The sequence below is a fragment of the Scomber scombrus genome, chromosome 2 (genome assembly GCF_963691925.1).
Source record: "Scomber scombrus chromosome 2, fScoSco1.1, whole genome shotgun sequence".
NCBI lineage: Eukaryota > Metazoa > Chordata > Actinopteri > Scombriformes > Scombridae > Scomber > Scomber scombrus.
The window spans coordinates 13,792,602-13,815,488 of NC_084971.1; the positions used below are offsets into that span (position 1 = coordinate 13,792,602).

General features: G+C 41.8%; 1 protein-coding gene across 1 annotated transcript in view; it reads left to right on the plus strand.

The window, feature by feature from the left end:
- Positions 1-22,887, plus strand: part of LOC133990613 (nucleosome-remodeling factor subunit BPTF-like) — a gene marked incomplete in the record, with an annotated part of 47,701 nt that overhangs the window by 16,584 nt on the left and 8,230 nt on the right. The window contains 22 exon segments of the mRNA XM_062428980.1: positions 186-315; positions 1,235-1,370; positions 1,840-2,142; positions 2,358-4,455; positions 6,752-6,876; positions 7,349-7,477; positions 8,352-8,502; positions 8,658-8,697; positions 9,009-9,234; positions 9,751-9,900; positions 13,163-13,293; positions 13,699-13,813; positions 13,950-14,167; positions 14,481-14,721; positions 14,917-15,200; positions 15,545-15,658; positions 16,042-16,203; positions 16,763-16,845; positions 19,620-19,845; positions 20,058-20,386; positions 21,200-21,373; positions 22,508-22,702. Coding sequence (XP_062284964.1) covers positions 186-315; positions 1,235-1,370; positions 1,840-2,142; positions 2,358-4,455; positions 6,752-6,876; positions 7,349-7,477; positions 8,352-8,502; positions 8,658-8,697; positions 9,009-9,234; positions 9,751-9,900; positions 13,163-13,293; positions 13,699-13,813; positions 13,950-14,167; positions 14,481-14,721; positions 14,917-15,200; positions 15,545-15,658; positions 16,042-16,203; positions 16,763-16,845; positions 19,620-19,845; positions 20,058-20,386; positions 21,200-21,373; positions 22,508-22,637 — 5,695 coding nt within the window.

The following is a 22,887-nucleotide window of genomic DNA, read 5'->3' on the forward strand; positions in this document are numbered from 1 at the left end:
CATGTTTGTACATAGTTGAATAGATTGACTGAAGGTTTGAAAAGATGTGAATTGTTGTTTTGAGGTGACCTGTCCACTACTACAACAGGGTTTTTGCAAGCAAACAGATCACAATATTGTCCTTGAAATATATTATTAATACACAATCTCAGGCTATTCTTATGATAATATAAACATTTTTTCAGGTTGAATCGCATGACGTCCATGGAGCGCGAGGAGAAAGAGAAAGTAAAGAAGAGGGAGAAGAAGCTGGAGGATGAGGAGACGATGCAACAGGCCACCTGGGTGAAGTACACCTTCCCCATTAAACACCAGGTACGTCACATGCCCACCTAATTTTTGGCTTCTTAGCGGATTACTCAGACCTTGCGTAAGATTAATTTCATATATCAGAAGTTGAATCAGTTTTGTGTGCTCACAAGGAAAACTTTCTTGCACTCTGAGCATGCACTGTATTTTGTATCAGTTAAAGTGCTTTGGGATGCACACTGGGCCACAGATTATACATTTATCACCATTCAGGAAGACTGGCTGGACATAAGCAAAACAGGTTGCACAAACTCTGTACTCTGCTTTGTCCTTCAGTGCGACTGCTGCTTGCAAGCTTGATATCATTGTCAATTTGCCAAGTTAATCTATGCATCATGTAAATAAGTATTGTATAGTGCATAGCACACTGTCATTTGACATAATCACTGGAAATGCAACTGGATGTTCTCAGTCTCATGCACTAAACCAGTGCTGATGTCCAGGACATTGTAAAATATTTCCTGGGAGTCACATTGAGAAGTGACAGTGTAAATACTGACAGGAGGTTTGAATTGATAAGATGCTGCCATCCTAACTTTTCTGCACAACACGAATTAAAACATTAGATAATAAGGTGACGGTAATAATATTTTTGTCTAGTCCAGATTGAGACTTTAGTTCCTAGAAACAGGAGTCATCGCTGTGGGAAACACTGTATGTTGTGTGCACATGCATGAGTGACCATCAAGGGCTCTTTGATGCAGCAAGTTGAGCTTTGCTGAGTCATTTCCTTTAGCAATTAGTGATCAGTATGTGAATAACCTCTAAACGTTTAATCTGTCTTTGTACCTATGTCCTTCATTTTGTGTTTCTCCCAATTCACTCTTCTTCTTCTGAACCTTTCACCTCTGATTTCTTAATCACTCCTTTACTTTTTTCCCTCCTCTTCCTCATTCCTCTTCTTTTTTTCTTGTCCTATGTGAAGGTGTGGAAACAAAAAGGAGAGGAGTATCGCGTTACGGGTTATGGGGGCTGGAGTTGGATCAGTAAGACCTATGTGGAGCGGTTTCTCCCCAGGCTTCCTGGCAACACCAATGCTAACTACCGCAAAGAACTGGAAGGTCTGGAACAGGAGATTTTATGGCCTAAAATGTGGTTTTCAATTATTTGGAATTTTGTTTTTTCTAATTTAAAGTCTCTTTGTCTCATCTCAATGATGTAGTTATGTGTGTTGGTTTGCCCTTTATGAATCAACTCTTTCTTTTGATGTAACTGGATTACATTGAGTTGTGTACTGGAAATCTCTTTAGGGCTGTCAAAATTTTCCAAACTTTGAAGAGATTTGCACTCATTTAGCCAATCAAAGTATTATTTTCAAAATGTCCAGTAAAGCTACAGATTAATTACTGTGTTAAATTATGTCAACCATCATGTTTTTCAAGGCATTCCTTATGTAGAACAACTTAGAAGCTTGAGACCGCATGATAATCCTTTTCAAGCGTGTTTATTTTTTTTATTAATAGATGAGTCATGCTCCTAAATTACAAGCTGTTTTGAAAAATAAACTCATTCTCATTCTGTTTCCCAAAGATGCTAAACTTGGCAAGAAATGTACTCTGCTGGACTTGAGTCGACGGCCCAGTGTAGCCGCATCAGAAGCTCAGGGAGTCACTGCCTCAAACAGTGACGCAAGAGATCAAAACTCATCTACCCTCTCCGAACCTGTAACAGATCATCTGATGTCTGTTGAGGATTTGGACTCTAATGAGAGGATGGAAGAAGAAAAGAAAGAAGCTGTGGATGAAAAGGAAAAGTCTGAGGAACTCTCCACAGATGAATCACCGGCAAAGATGGAAGTGGACCCCACCGATGAACCAACAGATGAAGAGAAAAGTACTAGTGCGACTTGGTGTAGAATAGCTTGATAATTAGTTGTAGCGTATGAGTGGTGCTTCATTTAAACTTACTATATTTTTAAAAACATTTACTTTAATTTTGTGTATCCGTCGTTAACTTTTTCATCCTGACAGACATGTAAGACGAATGAGATTGAGTATCTCATTTTTTGAAACAGTGTGAATTAAAGTCTAAACTGATTTTCTCTACAGGATCCAGTATTCAGGAGGATAAGGTTTCCATTAAGGAGGAGCCTACAGAGGGTTCTCTACGGCCTTTTAACTACGATGTAGTGGATGTCAGCAAGGGATTCCTCACCCGCATTGCCTACAAGAAGAAGAAGTCCTCCAAGCTGGACAGCCTGTTGGAGCGCCGAGTAAAACAGCAAATAATCGAAGAGAGACAGAGGCAGCAAGTTTCTGCCTCCAAACCCCAGATTCCCACACCAGTATCAACCACTTCAGCTCCAGCTCCGAGCACTCCAGTCAGGCCACGGTCACCACTCAAGCCCCACGCTCTGGCTCAGACGCAGGTCGCACCCGGCGATGCTGTGAAAGTGGAGGGGAAATCTTACACAACACAAATTCCTGGACCAGGAGAAGTTGGAGAAGGACAAGTTAAAGGGGAGAGTCAGGCTGAACTCTCTAAAACTGCAGATGAGATAGTCACTCCTCCTCTTCCTTCTCCTGTTCCAGACTCCACACCCAAAGACAGTTGCAGTACAGGTACAGACAGAGATTCAGCTTCACCGCAAAACCAAACCACCTCCATGCCCCAGAAACTGGAGGCAGACTTACTGGAAAGGACTACGGGGCCAAAAGAAATTAATTTGGGTAGTTCAGGGCAAGAGGGTGTCAAACAGCCTGATGTCCATGAAACAACAGCACAGGGAACTAATTGCTCTTTAGAGCAACAAACAGCCAGTGTACCATCAGATGTTACCAAGGCTGCACATACTGAAAATATAGTGTCTGAGGTATTGAGCATGAAATTGGACTCAGTAAGGACACCTACAAGTGTTGTTGACCAAAAAAGCAGTCAAAACACATTTCCTTCTAAACCTCCTCAGCAAAGCCCAGAAACTTTAAGCTCAGCACAGTCGGGCATAGAGGAAAATGGCACCGGGCCAGACAAGAACCAAGAAAATATGCAAAGTATTGGAAAAGGTCGAACCGAAGGCGTCGCCACTCCAGATTCAGTTTCTCCTCTCCCTCAGGTAAATGGTAATGATAGTTTGAGGAGTGAAACCATGTTGAGTAACTCAAATAATGGTGTATTCACCAACAGTCCCCAACCCAAGGTGAACAGCACTGGTAAAGTTGAAGAAGGGCCGGTTGTGTCGTTGAAGGACAGTACACAGCAAAAGCCTTTAGTGAATGGTGATTTGGCCCCTGTGAATGATAGCACAGGGGTTGTGGAAAAGGAACCAAGCCTAGATTCTAAGGTAGAGGTGGAGAGCAAGATAACAATATCGGATCAGGATTACACACCTCCACTGAAGAATATGAGGCTGGAGAAAAGCATAGACGCTAATACCCAGAGCACTCTACAGCACAACAGCATATCACCATTTCAGCCTGCGGAGACCAAAACCAGTCCTGCTGTCAAGATCATCAGAATGGCACCCTCTCCTATACCTTCAGCAGAGGAGTCCAGTCTCAGCGACGACTTTGCAGAAGAGAATAGTAACAGCGAGACGACAGAACCCTCTAAGACCATCGTCACCCAGGTAACGACAACCTCCACGACCACCACAACAGTGGTTTCTAAGGAGATGAGGATAGCCAAATCACCATCAAACACATCTGGAGAAATTGCAAAGCCGGCAGTGGCAACAACAGAGAGCAGTGCAGTGACCACCCTCACTACCATGACGAAAACAACCGTCACCAAAATGTGTTCCTCTGGGCTTGATGGTCAGTCAGAAGACAGCCTGAGTGAAATGGTCACGCAAGAGCAGGGGTCGATGCTCTCTGCCTCTATCAGTAAGTCGACAACTGACGCCAATGGTAGGACCTCAGTGTCAACCGTTGCTGTGAGCCAGGAGGAGTCATCCACAAGGGGACGCGTCCGCCTCCTCAAATTCTCCCGCACCAAGAAGACACGCTCGGACACCGCCCTTCCTTCTTATCGCAAATTTGTCACCAAGAGTAGCCGCAAGAGTATTTTTGTGTTGCCACATGACGACTTGAAGGTGCTGGCGAGGCGAGGGGGATTCCGTGAGGTGCCTGTATTTAGCTACAATGCCAAGCCGGCCCTGGATGTCTGGCCATATCCTTCACCCAGGCCCACATTTGGCATCACCTGGAGGTAATCTCTCTCTCTCAGTAACTGGTTCTCTTTCTCACACACTTAAGCTTTTCATCCCTTTCACCCATTATGGAAATGTTTTATTTGGCTGTTATGAAACCCTAACTATAAAAAGTTAGGGTCCTCATGCTGACATAATTATGCACCTCACATATAATGGAATAGTCACTGGTTAAATTGTGTCTAATTGATCTCCTTGGTGAAATTCATCCTGCAATTGAGCCATTTTAGCTTTTTGGGATCATGGGAAAAAATCTGCAGCACATTTGTGGATTATCTCCAGTTCTGAGGCCAGCCTTTTGTACAACAGCAGTAGAAAGTAATCATTCTACATACATACTACACTGTACATAATTTTGAGTGGGGAAAACAGATGGTCTTGACACTGAATCACTGTGGATATTGTACTATTAGGAACCTAAAACTTGAATCCAAGCTTCAGGGAAATTCCAATAACTTAATTTTGATACACTTTTAAACAAAACATAAGTTTTAGTATTTGACAGTCGATATGATTTGTATATTGTGACTCCCAAACAATTATCAAACCCTGGAATGGCAGCACTCCAAATTTACTTTTAATTAAAAATGAAGGCAAGACGAGAATTATTTAATGAATGGCCTTTTCAGGGTGAAATATTTCAAAATGAACCCTGATTGGAGGACACCCCCATATTTTTCCTGGATTTATGTTTTGTAGCTGAGCACCCAGCCAGAGAACAGATGCAGTTTTGAAGAGATTTGTCTGCCACATGTTCTTCAGTGTGCAGTTTCACATACAGTGTGCATACAGTCTGGATACCATGAGTGAAAACACATGGCTGTGGTACATGGTACTATTGTAGGAGTTCTTTCAGTGGAAGCCAACTGCTTATAGACAACTAGTTATACAATCATACAGTACTGTCTAGTGATGTGGAAATATAAAATTGTCCTAATTAGGCTCATGTTTTTACAACGCTCCTGAGCATTGCCTTTTTGTAAAACATCTATGTACTCAAAAATGGAAAAATATGTAAATGCTACATCTAAGTCCACTTACTTTTAGAAGAGCCATTCTTTTTTATCAGCTGACCATATGAAGGCATCTTATTGTTCACACAAATGAGGATACTGAGACATAACGAGGCCTGTGTAGTTCTGTTTCTTAAGAATTACATACAAAACATACCACACACTGTTCTAACAGCCATAGTTTAATTAATATTTACAACAACTGTAAAGATAACGACAATACTATTTCCTTTCATCACCCACCTTTTAACGCTCTCCTGGTTTCCTCTGTCACGTCTTGTTGATACGTCTTCACCCTCCCTGTCTGCTGTTTGTGGCTTTGGCCCCGAGCAATATTATGGCTCAGAGCCTGGTGTCTCTGGTTATTCTTGACCGGACCTCAGAGCTCCAAAGCAGACATGAATCATCTAGCGGTCGGAGAAGTGTCAGGATGTTCACTTTGTGCAATGACCCAACCCTGCAACCCAGGGATACTTTCCCGCCTGTGGTTACACATGGGAAAGGGAATATCTACCAACCCTAAAACATACACACAGCCTCATCATGATCAATGTTTTTATAGATGTTCAAGATGTTTCAAATGACCATATCTTAAGTGCCAAGATCTTTGTTGGAACAGCAGGGTCAGCAGTAATGAAGTAAGGAAGGAATATTTCTTCACAAAGATGACATGAAGAAATAATTTATAAACTGACTGATGACAACCTGTCATCTAATTCTACACTGAAAACGGTTTATTACCCCTTAAATTAAATTTAAAAGGACCAAATGAAGCTTCCATATTGAACTTTATAGTCAGAGATATTATCTGTTCCTCAAACAAATCAACATATAAAATGAATTGCATTATTTAAGTTGGCAGACAGTTGTCCTGTTTCTTTCATGGAAATGGTCATAAGGGGACAGAAAATCACCAAAACCTCAGTCTGTTTTTACTCTCCCTCTTCCTGTTCCATGATTGTACAGCAATGTGTTTTTTGCAACACTGAGCAAGTCACTGGTGGTTAGTTTTCTTGCACTAATGAACTGCATGACACCAGGGCAGTAAGGATGCCAGCAACCCTTCCATCAATCCACAGCTGCATAACAACCGATCATTCTCTCAGGAGTGTTTATATTCACTTTCAAAATATTAATTTGAAACAAAATGTTCATAGCAAACACATTTCTATTTTCTCAGATTTTCTAGGTGGCTATTTCAGTCTTCTGTTCTTTATTTATTTATGTTTATTGTTTTTATTTATTTATGAATAATTCTTGAATTTATGGGTGTCGTGTCCAGGTATCGCCTGCAGACGGTGAAGGCTCTTGCTGGTGTGAGCTTGATGCTGCGGCTCCTTTGGGCTTGTTTGAGATGGGACGACATGGCCGTCAAACCATCGGCTGCTGTTGGCACAACACGTACAGGTATACCTCTGAAACAATCAATTAAAGATGCCTTCATTCTGCGAAAAAAGGGGAAAAACTTCTCAAGTAGTGTAAGTGGGTGCTGGTATGAAAGTAGCAGTAGCTTGAGATTGGAGTTAATTGTGTTGTTTGATATACAAGATTCTTTCCCTGTATTGTCAGTCATAATAGTCTTATTCTTTAATTTTACTCATATTATCACATAATATTGTGGTTGATAAATGCAGCTGGTATCTCCCCATAAATTGATTAACTCCAACATTTCCATCAAAAAACAGCATTTCTGATATTTCTTGTAAATATTTTGGCTGTCCTGCACACCTGTGTTTTGGTCCAAAGAAACCTAAAGAAATGCATGACTGAAAAATACTTAGACTGTTTTTATGTTGTATGGAGTGCATTTCCTCCATCTTGTTGGGCTTTCCTCCTCATCGCCATACCAACCCAGCCCTATCCCCACTCATTGCTACAGAGACGTCGGATACTGAAATCACCACAACAGAGATCATCAAGCGCCGTGACGTGGGGCCCTACGGCATTCGCTCCGAATACTGCATCCGCAAAATTATCTGCCCCCTTGGTGTGCCTGAGACGCCAAAAGGTAAAACATGCTTAAATATTCCCGACACTGAAGAGAGAGATACCCAGATGTATGGGTGGGATTCTCGTGGCACCTCACTATTCAATTAAATCCGATTCAGAGGGCTACAAATCGATTCTAAAAAGATTATTGATGCATCTCAACATATCACATCCTCATTTTTCTTTCTTACTGTGCGGCTAATTTTTCATCAATTGATACAAAAAGTCAGATAAATATGAAATTCGTTTTTTTATTTAGAAAGAAATTTAAAAATCTGAATAAACATTCAACATGCATGTTAAACATAAGTGTCTTCACATTAAAATAAGTATACCAAAGTAAGTCAACAGTATAGACCTGCCTGTATGAGAGTAACAAACTGAGGGCAGAGTGCAGCTGTTTGTTATCATGTCTCAAGCAGTGTAGAGTAGCCTCTCTGCTGCACTGATAGCTCTCTGACAGATATTACTGTCCAACATGGTGAGACATACTGAGCACCGAGTTATTTTACCTCAGAGTTTACGTTGTTTCATGCTGCAGTGTGTGTTGGTCAGCTGCTCTGTTAGCCACTCCGCTAACGTTAGCGTAAGCTGAGTGACAGCGTTCACAAGTTCACAGTAAACTTCACAATCGTTTCACAAAGGTAATTATTTAATTTTTTTGTGAGACATGTATTTATTGAAGATTTTCTCAAAAAAAGCGTGAACTGTCATGGGTTTCCATAACCATCCATCAATTGTATTGCTTATTTGTGTTAAAAACATCATCTATCATAGATCCATTACTGATATTAGAAATGTGACACAGACATAGTCATTTGTAATGTCTCTCCGCCACACAAAATGCAAACATTGAAACTGTCTTAAATTTATTCATCTGTCTACCATCCCAGAAACTCACACTCCTCAGAGGAAGGGGCTGCGGTCCAGTGCCTTGCGTCCCAAGAAGCCTGAGCCTGCCAAGCAGACGGGCCCAGTGGTGATCGAGACCTGGGTAGCTGAGGAGGAGTTGGACCTCTGGGAGATCAGAGCCTTCTCAGAAAGGTCAGAGGGTCACAGGGGTGAAGGATGTGATGCATGCACCTGAAAAGTTAATAATAAAACATGTCAGAACATATTTGAAACACTTCAAAAGTCGATAATGGATTTTATTAATCTTCTTCTCCTGAAAGCTTCAGTGGTTGTTTTCTCTGTTACAGGGTAGAGAAAGAGAAAGCTCAGGCAGCAGAACAGGCCAAGGTGAGTGAGCTTTAGTTCAGTAGCTTTTACACAGAAAGCAACATTTCTTCAGAGGCTACTTTAAAAGTCTTTCTTTCTTTCTTTCTTTCTTTATTATATGGCATACTTCCTACTTGTGTGAGAGGATGAAGGTGTGCCAGTTCAATCTCTAGCAGCAGATACTTATTGATCACTTTTTAATTTTTGCTAATGGTGTAATTTGAGAAGGCAGTAATCCCCCAAAATATATCACTCTATATTAGCTTTTGACTTTTCTTCTGAACACTTTTGTCATCAGTTCATATATTAATTTACTGACTGGTGTATTTCAGAAACGTCTGGAACAGAAATCTGGCACAGTCACAGTTACTCCCACAGGGACTCCCACAACACCTGCCGCCACGCCCAAAGTCATTGTCGGTTCACTGTCAGGCCAGGGCACCCCCAGTACCAAGGTGGTACTGTCCACCAAGATGGGCACCCCCGTCACATTCCAGCAGAACAAGAACTTCCAACAGTCGTTTGCCACCTGGGTCAAGCAGGGTCAAAACACACAAGGTATGTAGCGAGTGTTCGAGTGTAACCAATGGCCAGTTTGTTCTACTTTAGCGTGGGGGAGCAGCAGGGACGCACAGTGTACTCTTTCTTCTTGCCTATATAAAGGGAAAGAGCATGTCACAACACATTAGACACATGTTAACAAGAAAGGTGCCATTCACCCTTAAATTTAACATCAAGGTATAATCTGTATTTATCTGAAACATGCATCTTTTCATTTTTGTATTTTTAACTGTGGCTTTATTGTGACTCACTGTAGCTGTATTGGTTTAGACACAAAAGGTATGTTTGTTGATTTGAATTAATAAACTAGGCAACATTTACATATAAAGTGTAACGCTCTCTGGAAATGTTATTTTTCTATTTCATGTATTTCATTGTGTTTTATGACACTGATGGTCATTCATCAGAGTATTAGAGCAGACATTCCCATGGTGGTTAACACAGAAGTAATAATAATATTTGATTTACAGTTGTAACAGTATTATATTTGTTGTAATCTGTTTGCTTCATTAGGAGCGGGCACAGAGACCACTGTGGCCACGTCCAGTGGGCACACCTTTCATATTACAGGAACCTCCGTGGGTGGAAAGGTAGTGACCACCAAGCTGCCGCTGCCGGCCAACAGCAAGATCGTCACAGTCAACGTGCCAACTTCACAAGGAGGTACAGCAGATTTTAATAAGTCACACCTCAGAGGCAGAGAGAAGGCACAAGTTACATTTATTCAGTGTAGACATTTCTTCTTTCCATCAACCACCGTTTGAGGATGCATTTAGTGTTTGTGTTTTCATTGCTTCACCTCGGACCCACAGCTGAGACATTTCAAATGTGTTGAAGGAGCCAAATTAGATCTGGCTTGTTAATTGGATGCCATTGTAAGCAATTAAGCATGCCAACCACGCACACAGCACTCTAGAGGAACTGAGTCTGTCTTCATTCATTTTAAATGTTGATGCCAGCTTCCACAGGCCAAATATTTTGAGGTCTACAAATTAGACATAAATCGGACATTACTCTCTCCCTGATTGCCTCTAAAGGTGAAACAGATCAACAAGCCCACGATTTGGTTTGTATTGTGGTCACAGTCTTGGTTTTGGTCCAGTTTGTTTACCACACTTGGGAGATGCTGTCTCTGTATTTGGTCTCTTTAGCAAAAATAACATTTTCTTCCATTCAGGGTTTTGATAATATAAGAAGTCAACAAATATTCTTTCAAATGAAAAAGTTATGTGGCTTACATGCACATAAAATACTTTCAGTATAGCTGTTTTCTTTTTGTCTTTTGTCTTTTTGTCCTGATTTGTTCGAGTCCGACTCTTGCCTCGTTCCGACCAGGGATGTGTTTTGGTGACGCCGACATAGATGTCCCATCATGTTAGATATATTACTGTTAGCATACCTGACATGTGTCGACCAATATTTACAGACAGTCTCTTTTTTTATTGATGACCTTCACTCGCTATTGTAGTCAACGCTGAAACGACAATGTTCCCACACACAGCTAACTTAAAACACAATGGTTCATCCTCAAACATGACATTTTCTCCTCCACCGTTATTCTCTTTATACATGCACCATTCTGGCCTCTTAGCTCCTGTTGTGTTTTCCTCTGTCCAGTTCCACCTCCGTGACTCATTATTGGTATACTGGCAGTCTCGAACAGCAGACAGGTAAAGTTAGTAAGTAGCTGGTGAACATAGCACAGTGTGTGACAGCTGCAGAGCCGGATATTTCCTTCAAGAATTAGTGAAGACTTAAAACACAGCTTAAAAACTAAAGTGAGTTTGGACAAAAGATGATGGCCACTGTCTGAGCAAGAGAGGAAAAGTAAGGAGAGGGTTAAATGACTTGATGCATATTTCAAATGTTAAGCTTAGATAAGTCCAGCCATCTGGTTCACGTCTCTACAATCTTTAACAGGTGCAACCATTTTAGATGCAGCCAGTCGCACACTGTGTATGTGCTGCTGTGCAGCAACTGTATTGCGGTGTCCACTACATGCAAACCCTGTGAGTCAGCAGCTTAGTTCATCATGTCTGGTTGTGTCCTGTCGGCATGGTAATCTAATAGAAAACTGTTATTTTGGTTGGATGGTTTTGGGATGGTAGACTTGTGTAGTCTGAGGTTATAAATCCAGACTGCAGATTTAGAAGTGAATCTTAAGTTAGGTGCTTCTTAGTTAGGTGCTGTGGTCCTGTCAAATTATCGGATGATGGATATTGCTCAACAACCATTAAAGGTGGTCTGTCATTTTGACATGCCCCATTAAAGCTGTTGACAGCTCTGCTTTGGGTCATAGGTCAAATTCAGCTATCACCAAATCAATTCAGTGATTATAAGCTGTTCACACTAGATATATTTTTGAATTAAGATGTGAAATTTCAAGCTGAAATGTATGTTTCTGTTCCAATTTGTCAAAAAGAATAGGAAAGGTTAATTTGGTAATTAAAATATCTCTCTAAGCTATATCCACATTCCCACTAATTTATATAGAGTCCATGCGTACATATATAAAGCTAACAGAAACAGAAATGTGGACAACGAATTAATTTTCAAAAACGATGCAATGATGATGCCATTACAAAACTCCTCAATATAGCCCTCATAGATAATTTGATATAAACCTGTTTAAGTACAACATTGCAGTCAACAGATAAAACAAAAAATATTCAGCAAGGATACAAAGAAAGTGATTTTTCTTACTTTTGAAGTTACTATGAAGGAGAAACTAAGTTCAGGTGGAGTGTAACCATTTAATGGACATGTGTATTTATCCAGCATGACTGTTGGGCGCCCTGTTTGTTTTGGAAGGGCTTAAGGAAGTTAGGCAGGAAAACAAGTTTACCCTGAGGTCTGCTTCCCAGACAGGTAGCCCTCTATAGTGGGATTCCATTTTTCTTTTTTCTCCGTCATTTTGAATAAAAGTGTACCTCTCCACTCAACGAAGTCCCAACTCCCCGACCTCTCCAAACAGCTAGTCCATAGAAACCAGTGTTTGATGTGTATGACCAGAGCAGCAACTCCCCACGTCTTACGACCGGGCTTACCGTCCCTGTTTAAAGAGGGAAACCCTTGATGTATAGGTTTACCTGCTTGGTTATGGTTGAAAAACCACAGCAAGAAGGCAACAGGCATAGAGGAAAAGAGCGACACTTGATGGTTTCCATTTCTGCCATCAGCTTCACGTGAGCTCACAGAACCTGGTGAACAAATATGAAATGCTCCCTTTGTCGGAATAAAGTTTAAAAAGTAGGATCTCAATTCATGCATAATTTATGAGGGGCTTCAAGTATGTTGGGGGAAGCCCAACTAAGCTTTCAGTGAGCCTTTGAAGATTTTGTTTACCTGCTCAACTAATATTTACCATTGCTGTGATCAAAAGCTGGCCATCTCGCAAGGAGAGAAGCCCACAAATAATGTATTGAGCTGAGTCAATGCAGGACCTCTGCACAACCGCTCACTTGTAACATGCAAACATGTAACCACTGCTTCACATCAGTAATTGTGTTAGGAATATTTAGACTTTGAGCATTTAAACTTTGTAGGTGGATATGTTTGATGTAATAAAAAGGCAGGTATTTGAAAAACAAATATCATTGATCTCTAAAAATATTAGCTGACAAGCACTTGTAACAGGATACATACAGTTAAATTCACACATCTTAAACCTGTTCATTTCTTTAAACCTCAAACTTACTTACAGCAGCATTTTTCTCTTTCACTCTTACTTAAACCCCCTTGCCTATCAGAGCCGTTTGCTTTATTTCTGTTTTTTCTTCCCTGCTGTCATGATGTAATCTTGACTCATAAGAATTGACCAACTTCTTTATGAAAAAACGTATCTCAATCCTCCAACTCTTATTGTGACTCTTCACCCTCCAACGTTGTTCACTCTGGTACCTTTCTGACCCTCTTCTCTTTGCAGGTGTGGTTCAGCAGAAGGTGTTGGGTATCATCCCCTCTAGTACAGCAGGCGGTGCTCAGACCTACACCACATTCCAGCCCCGCACTACAACACTCAACATCAGGCCCAACGCCCCAGGCTCCCAGCAGCAGGTACATCCAACTTCTCCCTGCTCTGAAGTATTCGCACACAAGTTTTATTTATTCATCATTTCTGTGATCATAATTGTTGTCTGTACATATCTGATGTCCATCTTTTCCCTTTGTTGTGTCTTGTTTGGTTCATGTTTACACATTTACTAAAGGCTCTCGCATTACAGACTCTGTTGCCTTTGCTGTTTGCACTTTTTGAACCTCCTACAGCAAATAACATAACATTCTCTGTATATTATTTTATATCACAGATTATGACGTTTCATGTAATTATTTCTATATTTAGGCAGAAAGGAGAAGTGCTAACTGTGTATGCTGGTTTGTTGTTTGTTACATTCTGGTAGGAAGAACCTGCTGGCTTTTGAAATGATTCATTAGTAACGTCTCTATGAAAATATCTTCTAGGTTCTGGCAGCTGGTGGTCAGATCCGTCCAGGAATGACTGTGATCCGAACCCCAATCCAGCAGACGGGACCCTTGGGAAAGACAATACTCCGAACACCCCTCATGGTCCAGCAAGGTAATGTAACGAGTCAACATGTTGTTCCCTGCCTCTTGCTAAATTGCTTACCACAACGGGTGAGTGGAATGACGAACTACATTTGTAAGAGTCTTGCATTATCTATACTCTGTTAAATTTTCCTTTCTCTTCTTAGGTCAGGGTGGTCAGCAAGTAGTGACACAGATCATTCGTGGCCAAGCGGTGTCCACAGCAATATCTGCTGCCAGCCCTGTGGCCACAGTCACTGGACAGGGGGCAGCCAGCCCCACCGCAGGGGGACAGGCAGCTGGCCAAACACCACCCGGCACACCCCGAGCACAGGGGCAAGGCCAAGTTAAACTCACCCTGGCACAGCTCACCCAGCTCACTCAGGTTAGTGGGGGACTGACATCTCCAGTATGTCCTGCATCATGAAAATAATTTACAATGAAGGAGAGCATGGCATGTAACTTTTCAGACAAATTAGTTGTGTATCAGTTATATGCAGTGACTTGGTCTGTATTGGTATTGAAAGACTTTTGAGACTTTCTCATTCAAGTAAATAAAAAGGTGTGCTCAAAAATTACACCAGTGCGTGAATATAATTTATCTCTACATGTTTTTATTTAATTGCAGTGAACTGCTTTGTACGATGTGACTAATTCACTTATTTACAAGTTTCCTTCTTATCTCTGCCCCCACACAGAAGCAGCAGGCTGGGTCAGGTGTGGATCGGCAGGCTGGTGTCGCTGGTACCCAGCAAGCTCTGACAGTGATGGTTCAGGGTCAAGGTCAGACCACCGGCCAGCTGCAGGTCATACCTCATGGTGTCACGGTCATCCCAGGGCCCGGCCAGCAGCTCATGCAGGCGGTGTTGCCCAACGGCCAGGTGCAGCGCTTCCTCTTCACGCCCCTGGCTTCAGCTGCTACACCCACGTCAAGCACAAGTATGAGAAGAAACAAGCACAAATCTAAGTTGTGCATTTTAGGACAGATTAGTGTTTATCCTTCCTGTCTCGTATCCATTTGCTGCAAATTGCAAAATCACAAAAACTATGAATGGAGACTCTTATGCTTTGAGGTTAAGTTTCATTCCCACAATGTCATTTTCATGTTCAACCCCCCACTCTCTCTCTCTCCAGCCACCACAGTTGCCGGCCAGCACAACGCCACCTCCACCAAATCCCCGGCCCAGCCCGCTCAGCAGGCAGCCTCCCCCGTCCAGGCAGGGACAGCACCCCTGGCCACCACCAGCCCCTCTTCTTCAGCCACCCCACAAGGCCAGTTGCCCCCCCAGACGCAGGCCCATATGCCCATTCAGTCTCCCACCTCGCTGCAGGTGAAAACGCCGGGAGGAACCGCCCAGCTGCAACTGCAGCAGACACCCCAGCTCATCAGCATGTCTGGACTGCAGCAGCAGGTACAGGTATGATTAGAAAAGAGACTCAGTGGTCTGTACTGGAAAGTTAACCACAACTTCACTGCACAAACAGCTGTAGTTCGCATAACCTCCAGTAATTTAGTAACTGGACACTGCACAGGTGGAGCTACAGGGTATCCAGGTGTTAATAAATATAACTAAATCTGCTTCATGTGCATTTATGAAGTGTCACCATTTTTCCATTCTGCATTTCCAAATTCAAACTATGATGTAGCTTACTTTGTAATTTAACCATCTAAATAATAATAATAAATAATTTCTATCAATCAAAACCATGATTTTCTCTTCAGTTTTGTTCAATTTGTGTACCTTCTGTGTTGTGGCTGCAGGTGTTGGCCCAGCTGCAGGCCCAGCAGGGTGGAGGCTCTCTGCCACAGCACATCAAACTGCAGCTTCCTATCCAGATACAACAGACTGGGACCACCTCAGCTCAGGGAGGACAGGTAGTGCAGCCAGCCTGCTAAACAAGACTAAATTATGCTACCTCACAGGACCTTGCTGATGTTGTTTTGTTTTTTTTATCTCAGTAGATCATCAGAAAATTTGAATGATTCTGTATTTTATACTCTAAATATACTCTTACTTTTAGAATAGAAATATGAAGCCATACTTTTTTATAGTTTCTTACCTCTACTGCCTCTGTAAAATGCTTTTCTACATCTGTAATTGTATAACTGCGATATTTACCAAAATGAGAATAATTTAATTTTGTAAGTTGAAATTAAATAAATGTAGCTTCATTGGACGTATCAGTTGATTGATCACCACTGCTTTGGACATTTTGGCTGGAGTATTCAATCTTATAATCTTTTTTCTGTCTTCACAGATCGGGAACGTGGTAACCATCCAGGCAGCCTCTGTCCAGGAGCAGCTGCAGAGGATCCAGCAGCTCAGAGAGCAGCAACAGCAGAAGAAGAGACAAGCTGCAGAGGCCAAGAGAGAGCAAGCTCTCAATGCAGCCAGCCAGAGCGACATCATTCAGAAACAGGTGTGTGTGTGTGTGTGTGTGTGTGTGTGTGTGTGTGTGTGTGTGTGTGTGTGTGTGTGTGTGTGTGTGTGTGTGTGTGTGTGTGTGTGTGTGTGTGTGTGTGTGTGTGTGTGTGTGTGTGTGTGTGTGTGTGTGTGTGTGTGTGTGTATCTGTATGTGTGCTCAAGCAGCCATCATTGCCAGGTCATCCATCTCAGCCCAAAACTCACTCTCTCTGCCGGCCATCAGTACATAAACAGTCACCATCCTTCAACCCTTCAGCAAGACTGGGTTTATTTTTACAGCTCAGACTCTGTCTCTTTTTGGTGGACGTAACACTGCCAGTGTGTGTGTGTGTGTGTGTGTGTCTTCATGAAGACATACTACACTTCTGATTATTGTGCATGTAGGTGTACATATGTTGTAGGTTTTTGTCTCACCATACGCTGGTGTAAGCCTGTGTGGACTACCGGGTCACATTGAATAATAATCAATTTGTAGTACACATAGAACATTATTGAACTGTAAGTATCTTGTCTGCTGTTAAAACTTGTTGTTTGCTTTCTTCATCATGTTTTAGGTGGTGATGAAACAAAATGCTGTGATTGAGCATCTAAAGCAGAAGAAGACCATGACGCCTGCAGAGAGAGAAGAGAACCAAAGGTTAGCTGTGTGTGTGTGTTAAGAGACAGAGAAACAACAAGCGTAAATCACTTTAATGTGCATATTCTCTACAATTTGTTACTCTGTATGTGTAAATATGTAAATAGCACTTTGTGGGTGTACAGAAGTATCTTTTGCTGGGCACGAGATTTATTTTGAAGTGTTCTGGATCATGAGAAGAGTTAGACTTGAGACATTTTTCACAAATCATACTGAAAGCACTGTGGCAACATGTATTTGAAGTGACATAGAAACAGAGACAATGACCACACACAAGATGTTACAGTATAGGGTCATTATTTGTGGGATGTCTGCGACACCGTCATCTTATGTGTCAATTTTATGATCATATGGGTCTGTTACATCACCACCAAGGCAGTATATACATTATCCTTTCCTCTCTGTTTTTGAGTTTTGTCCAATATTACATGGCTCTACACAGCATGGGAACTTTTGGATGTGTAACCACCAACAGCTGCACGTCCTCGCTGTGACCCGACAAGCATGAACATAAAGACTAATCTTTTATAAATGAAAAGAGTTTGACAGGAAAATGACACAATGTCCTTCTAGTCGTATACTGATCTGTAGGGATGTAGCAACTTTAAACTTCTAATAAAAAATCTTTTAGCTTGACATCATCAGACATAAAAGAAACATATTGTTCATCATAGCTTCCAACTAAATACATGCTGTTTAAAATGGGCAGAAAATTAAGACGCCTCACTTGTCTTACTAATATCACATGTTGATCTTACTTTAGATTAGTATCATCTCAGGGACCAGCTTCTGTTGGTATACTGGCACTGTTTTGAAAATGACAGTTTTCAGTAGTTATTTCCTGAGTGCCAGGTTTCCGAAAATGAGTAAGTCTATTTTTATCTTGTAAAAGTTGCAGATTTATTCTATGAGTTCCTACGACAATGAACTTAAATCCATAAAATAAAAGGAAAAGTAGTGCAATGATGAGAAATACTTTCCACCTTCTTCCCTTTTCCTTTTCTATGTTGCAGATAGATTATACTCTGACCTATAGTTGACCCTGTCAGCCATGTGTTTATGTCCACAGAAGGTGTGTCAACACTGTGCCCATTCACACAGACCTGAAATATCAAAACCAGACTAACGTGACATCACTACAGCAACTCTGTCTGTTGTCTGTCTATTTGCTTATTTTTCATCCTTTTTCCATTTCTTCATGTCGTCCATTTCTCTCGCTTTTTCTCCTGAGACACTATTCAGTCGGTAATAACCAGGAGTTCCGAAATCAGCTTGCACGTGTTTGTGCCTGCTGTTTCTCCTCCACTTTCACGGCCGCATTATCAGTGTGAGCTTGAGGTGACCGATCTTTGACCTCAGCAGCCATCGTGGATGCGTTGGTGTGTCGTTCACACAAACATACACTGGACAAGACAGACACTCTGCTGCTCAACGTGAACCAACAATTTTCAACCTTAGTTGTGAATGTTAGCGAACGCAAGTGAACATACACTGGACGTGGAGCCATAAATTATCTAGATTTACTGTAATATACTGACGCTCAATGTTGACAAAACACTGGCAGTCCCAAGTGATACGAGGTCAGTTGGAAATGGTGTATATCTGAGAGTCTCCTTGATTCATATTTATTTTACTTCTTTTGCTTTGCAGGAAATGATGTCACCACACAGTTTTGAATCTTACACATGATCCTGAACCCCCATGTGTATTTTAACTTGTTCGAATTTGCGTGTATGACCTCTCTTCCTCGCTTTCCCGTGTTTACAAGAACAGCGAGGGCTTCCCATTAGTCCTCTATCTGTTCATCTCTCACCATACCTCTCTTCCAACTCTCAGCTCCACTCCCATATTACTGAAGCGCACACAAATAAACACTGCAGAACCAAACACCCCTCCAACATCTGTGAGACACGTGGCCCAGTCACACAACTCACTGGTTCTCACAGGGATGATGACACAATCGCTGCCAGTTTTAGGAGGTAGCCATGCTAGCTTCAGGATTACAGAAGTCTATGTTGTTTGATTTCTCGGTCAATTCATGCGGAAAGTGTTTACACTCATCTGTTTTATTTCAAAAGTTGAAACCATGTATCCCCTGAGCAAGTTGTTTTTGGATAAAACAAACAGTTTTTTGTTCAACTTTCTGTGTTGTAGCTGTTATTTGATAATTCACGGCAGAGAAAGGAAAGATTTAGAAAGACAGGGATGAGACACAAGAAAAGTGCAGTGAGTCAAACCCAGGGCCACCAGAATGCCTCAAGGGCCAGTGTTGAGAGAAATGCTTTCATTGTTCATTGATACACACATTGCCATTTCTTGCATGTGGAAAGTTAGATGTTCCAATTTTGAAGTAGCCAATAGCCACGCAGGTCGTACTTTCCGAAACATTGAAGCATTGTTTGGATTAATATTCCGCTCCTGCCCACAAGTGTATCAGAGGGATAACTTTCTTCCTCTGTGACTTCAACTGTACCGGCTTTCTGACCTCTAGATTCAGATATGTGATAATCCTTTCCCTCCCTGCTCTTTGATCCTGTGTATTTTATTCCTTAAAAATAGCCCTATTCCACTTGGGTCCTCATTAGATTCAGTAAAGCTATTTCTTAAGCTGTGTTTTAGGTGAGACTTTAATTTATTGGGCCTGTTCATCCTCAGCATACAGTACAGTACTATTCTGTACAACATCTTATTCATGATCCTCTGTAACTTATAACAGGTTAGGCGGATGTAGTTAATTCATCTCCCACTCTCCCTTCTCCTGTCTGTCTGTCCAGGATGATTGTATGCAACCAGGTGATGAAGTACATCCTGGACCGGATAGACAAGGATGAGAGGCAGGCTGCCAAAAGGAGGAAGAAAGAGGAGGTGGTGGAGGCAAAGAGGAGGTTGGCCAATGCCAGCAAGCTCTCGTCACTTCTTTACCGGCACAAAGAGAGCCTCAAGATGGAGATCCTGAAGAAGCGGGCGCTTCTCGACAAGGAGCTGCAGCTCGAGGCCCAAGTATGGAGGGAGAGAGGGAGGGACATAAAAGGGAGGGTGAAATCTGTTTCCACTGAAATATTATGTTATACATTGTACATAAAAATAGATACATGAAAAGTAAACTAATTTTTTTCCTTTTAAAACATTATTGAACAGAAATGAATGAATCTGGCTGTAGCTCATTAAGGTACCTGTTATAACATCCTCTGTCCTGGCATTACACTCCTCAGGAGGAGCTAAAGAGGGACCTGTTGCGGATGCGGAGGGAGAAGGAGAGGGCTCAGGCAGCAGCCCAACAGGCAGCCCAGGCCGCCGCCACTGCCGCCGCTCACAGCCAGCAACAACACACTCTAGCACGCACACACGGCATCACCACTCAGCACCACCTCACCACAGCCGTCACCTCCGCACACAAGAGGAAACGTGAGGAGGAGAGGGAGACGACGACGGTGGCGGCAAAGTCTAAGAAGAAGAAGATGATCTCGACGACGAGCACCAAGGAGAGCAAGAAGGACACCAAGCTCTACTGCATCTGCAAGACGCCCTACGATGAGACCAAGTATGATGACGCGCTGTTCAGTACTTTATTACCTTAACAGTAGTGAGCACATACAAACACTGTTTTACATATATAATTCCCAGTGAGAAAAAACAACAATCTGGGTGGAGTCTACAGCTCTGAACTTTGCTGACTGGTCAAACATAAGCCTCCATGTGTAAAGCACTCATTCATTGGTTGTAGAATCAATATTAGGACGAGGGATGGAATTTCATTTAAATTTAGTTTGATGTGTAAATGCCAGTTATGTAGCCAACTTCCTGACTAGTCTGGAAAAAAGTGAAACCTGATTTGTTACTTGCATCAATGTGGCCACGCATCAAGTAAAAAAAACAACCAAAAAAACTCAAAGCAGATCTTTGCATCTTGCCTCTCTGCTGCTTCCACAATGTTCCTTTTTCTAATGTTAGCTCACACAAATTCAGCTCATTTCGAACAAAAAAACGTTATCTGTATAATCTGCCTAAACTACACGGTTCTTCAAGTGTGGTGGAAACATAAACACACTCTCTGAAGGGACTTTTACTTCCTGTCTACTCCAGCGATACACCCTCAGGCAGAGAGTGAAATCTATAACATGTCAAATTTTATTCATACACAATAAACACCCCACCGTGGTTACTACTGCTCTGATACCACAAGTCAGAGGACATTGTGTTCATCTATTTACCTTTACTGAACCAGGATGTCTCATGATATATTATCTCTTCTACAAGAGAGACCTGAAACACCAGCATACAGTCATAAAAAATGTCTTTACTGTGAGACCTTTAATAATAAAACATCATATCTGTATTCTGCTTTTCTCTAAAGGTTCTACATTGGCTGCGACTTGTGTACCAACTGGTATCATGGTGACTGTGTGGGCATCACAGAGAAGGAGGCCAAGAAAATGGACGACTACATCTGTGTGGAGTGTAAACGAGGCCAGGAGGGCACTACAGAGGAGCTGTACTGCATCTGTCAGACACCATACGACGAGTCCCAGTAAGGAGCTGTGTGTGTGTGTGTGTGTGTGTGTGTGTGTGTGTGTGTGTGTGTGTGTGTGTGTGTGTGTGTGTGTGTGTGTGTGTGTGTGTGTGTGTGTGTGTGTGTGTGTGTGTGTGTGTGTGTGTGTGTGTGTGTGTGTGTGTGTGTGTGTGATGCACCTTCTGTTGGCACATGGTAATGTTGTATGAACATGTCTATATGGTTTATATATCATCAATTTTGCACGAATACAACTAGGAAACACTAGAAAATATCAGTGAAATGTATTTACTGCAGCACCACCCACGAGAGTATGCAAAGTATAAGTAGTAGTGAAATGGCAGAAAAATGAATTTAGAATAATAATCAAATGCACTGTAGCTGTACTATAAAATAAGCTGTGACAAATTACAAAGGAGGATATGATCATTTTAAGAAATAAATATGTAAATGTACAGATGCATGTACCATCTCTTACTCAAACTGGACAGGACAGAAGGTTTTATAGGAAATGCAGCAGTTTACAGTCCTGCTGTTTATCATTAAACGGTTCAGACAGACATGCACCTGGTATAGCAGGTGCATGTAATTAACTGTTATGAACCAGCTACTAGGATAGAAGCACCAATGAATCATTTGAAATCACAAATGATTGACTGTTTCTTTTATCCTCTAGTCTTCTTTTAACTCAAACCAGATATGTGAGTGTGTAGCTGTTTTGGTGCTGTGTAAGTAATGGAATCTATGCTGCATTTGTTTATTTTGGATGTATTTTGCAATAATTGGATTTCCTGTACGATATGCCACTTATTACTTTCCTGTTTACTCAAGCAATCACGGTCTTGTCAAGAAATGTAAAGCTTAGGGTAATGTAGTTTATTTGTGTATACTTAAAAAGGAATGCAAAGTAGTTTTAAAATGTTCCCCCACAAAAAGTGAAGAAAGACTTCAGATAAATGATTATAGCCAACATCCCAGGGCTACACCCCCAGAACTGTAACTATAGAAACATGAACAATATTGGTAACTTAAGCGTGTTATGTTACTGTCAATAATGAATCAATATTGGGGGAAATTTACACATAGTATAATATGAAAGCAAGGCAGTCATATAAACTGGTCTGTAAGTAAAACTACTTCCCGTCTCCCCAGGTTCTACATCGGCTGTGACCGGTGTCAGAACTGGTACCACCGGTCGCTGTGTGGGCATCCTGCAGAGCGAGGCCAACCACATCTGACGAATACGTGTGCCCGCAGTGCCAATCGACAGAGGACGCCATGACGGTGTTCACACCGCTCACAGAAAAGGACTACGAGGGCCTGCGGAGAATCCTGCGCTCCTTACAGGTGAACAGGAGATACGCAGATAATTCATGTTAACAGTAATGTAGTGGATGAATAAAATGTGGGTTTGTAGTAATCAAATGCACATTGTTTCATTTAACTCAGCCCCAGTCCTCGAGCAGCTGCTGAAGCAGCAGCAGCATTGCAACAGTAGTTTTATTACCAGCGATAGGGCCGAACACTAACAC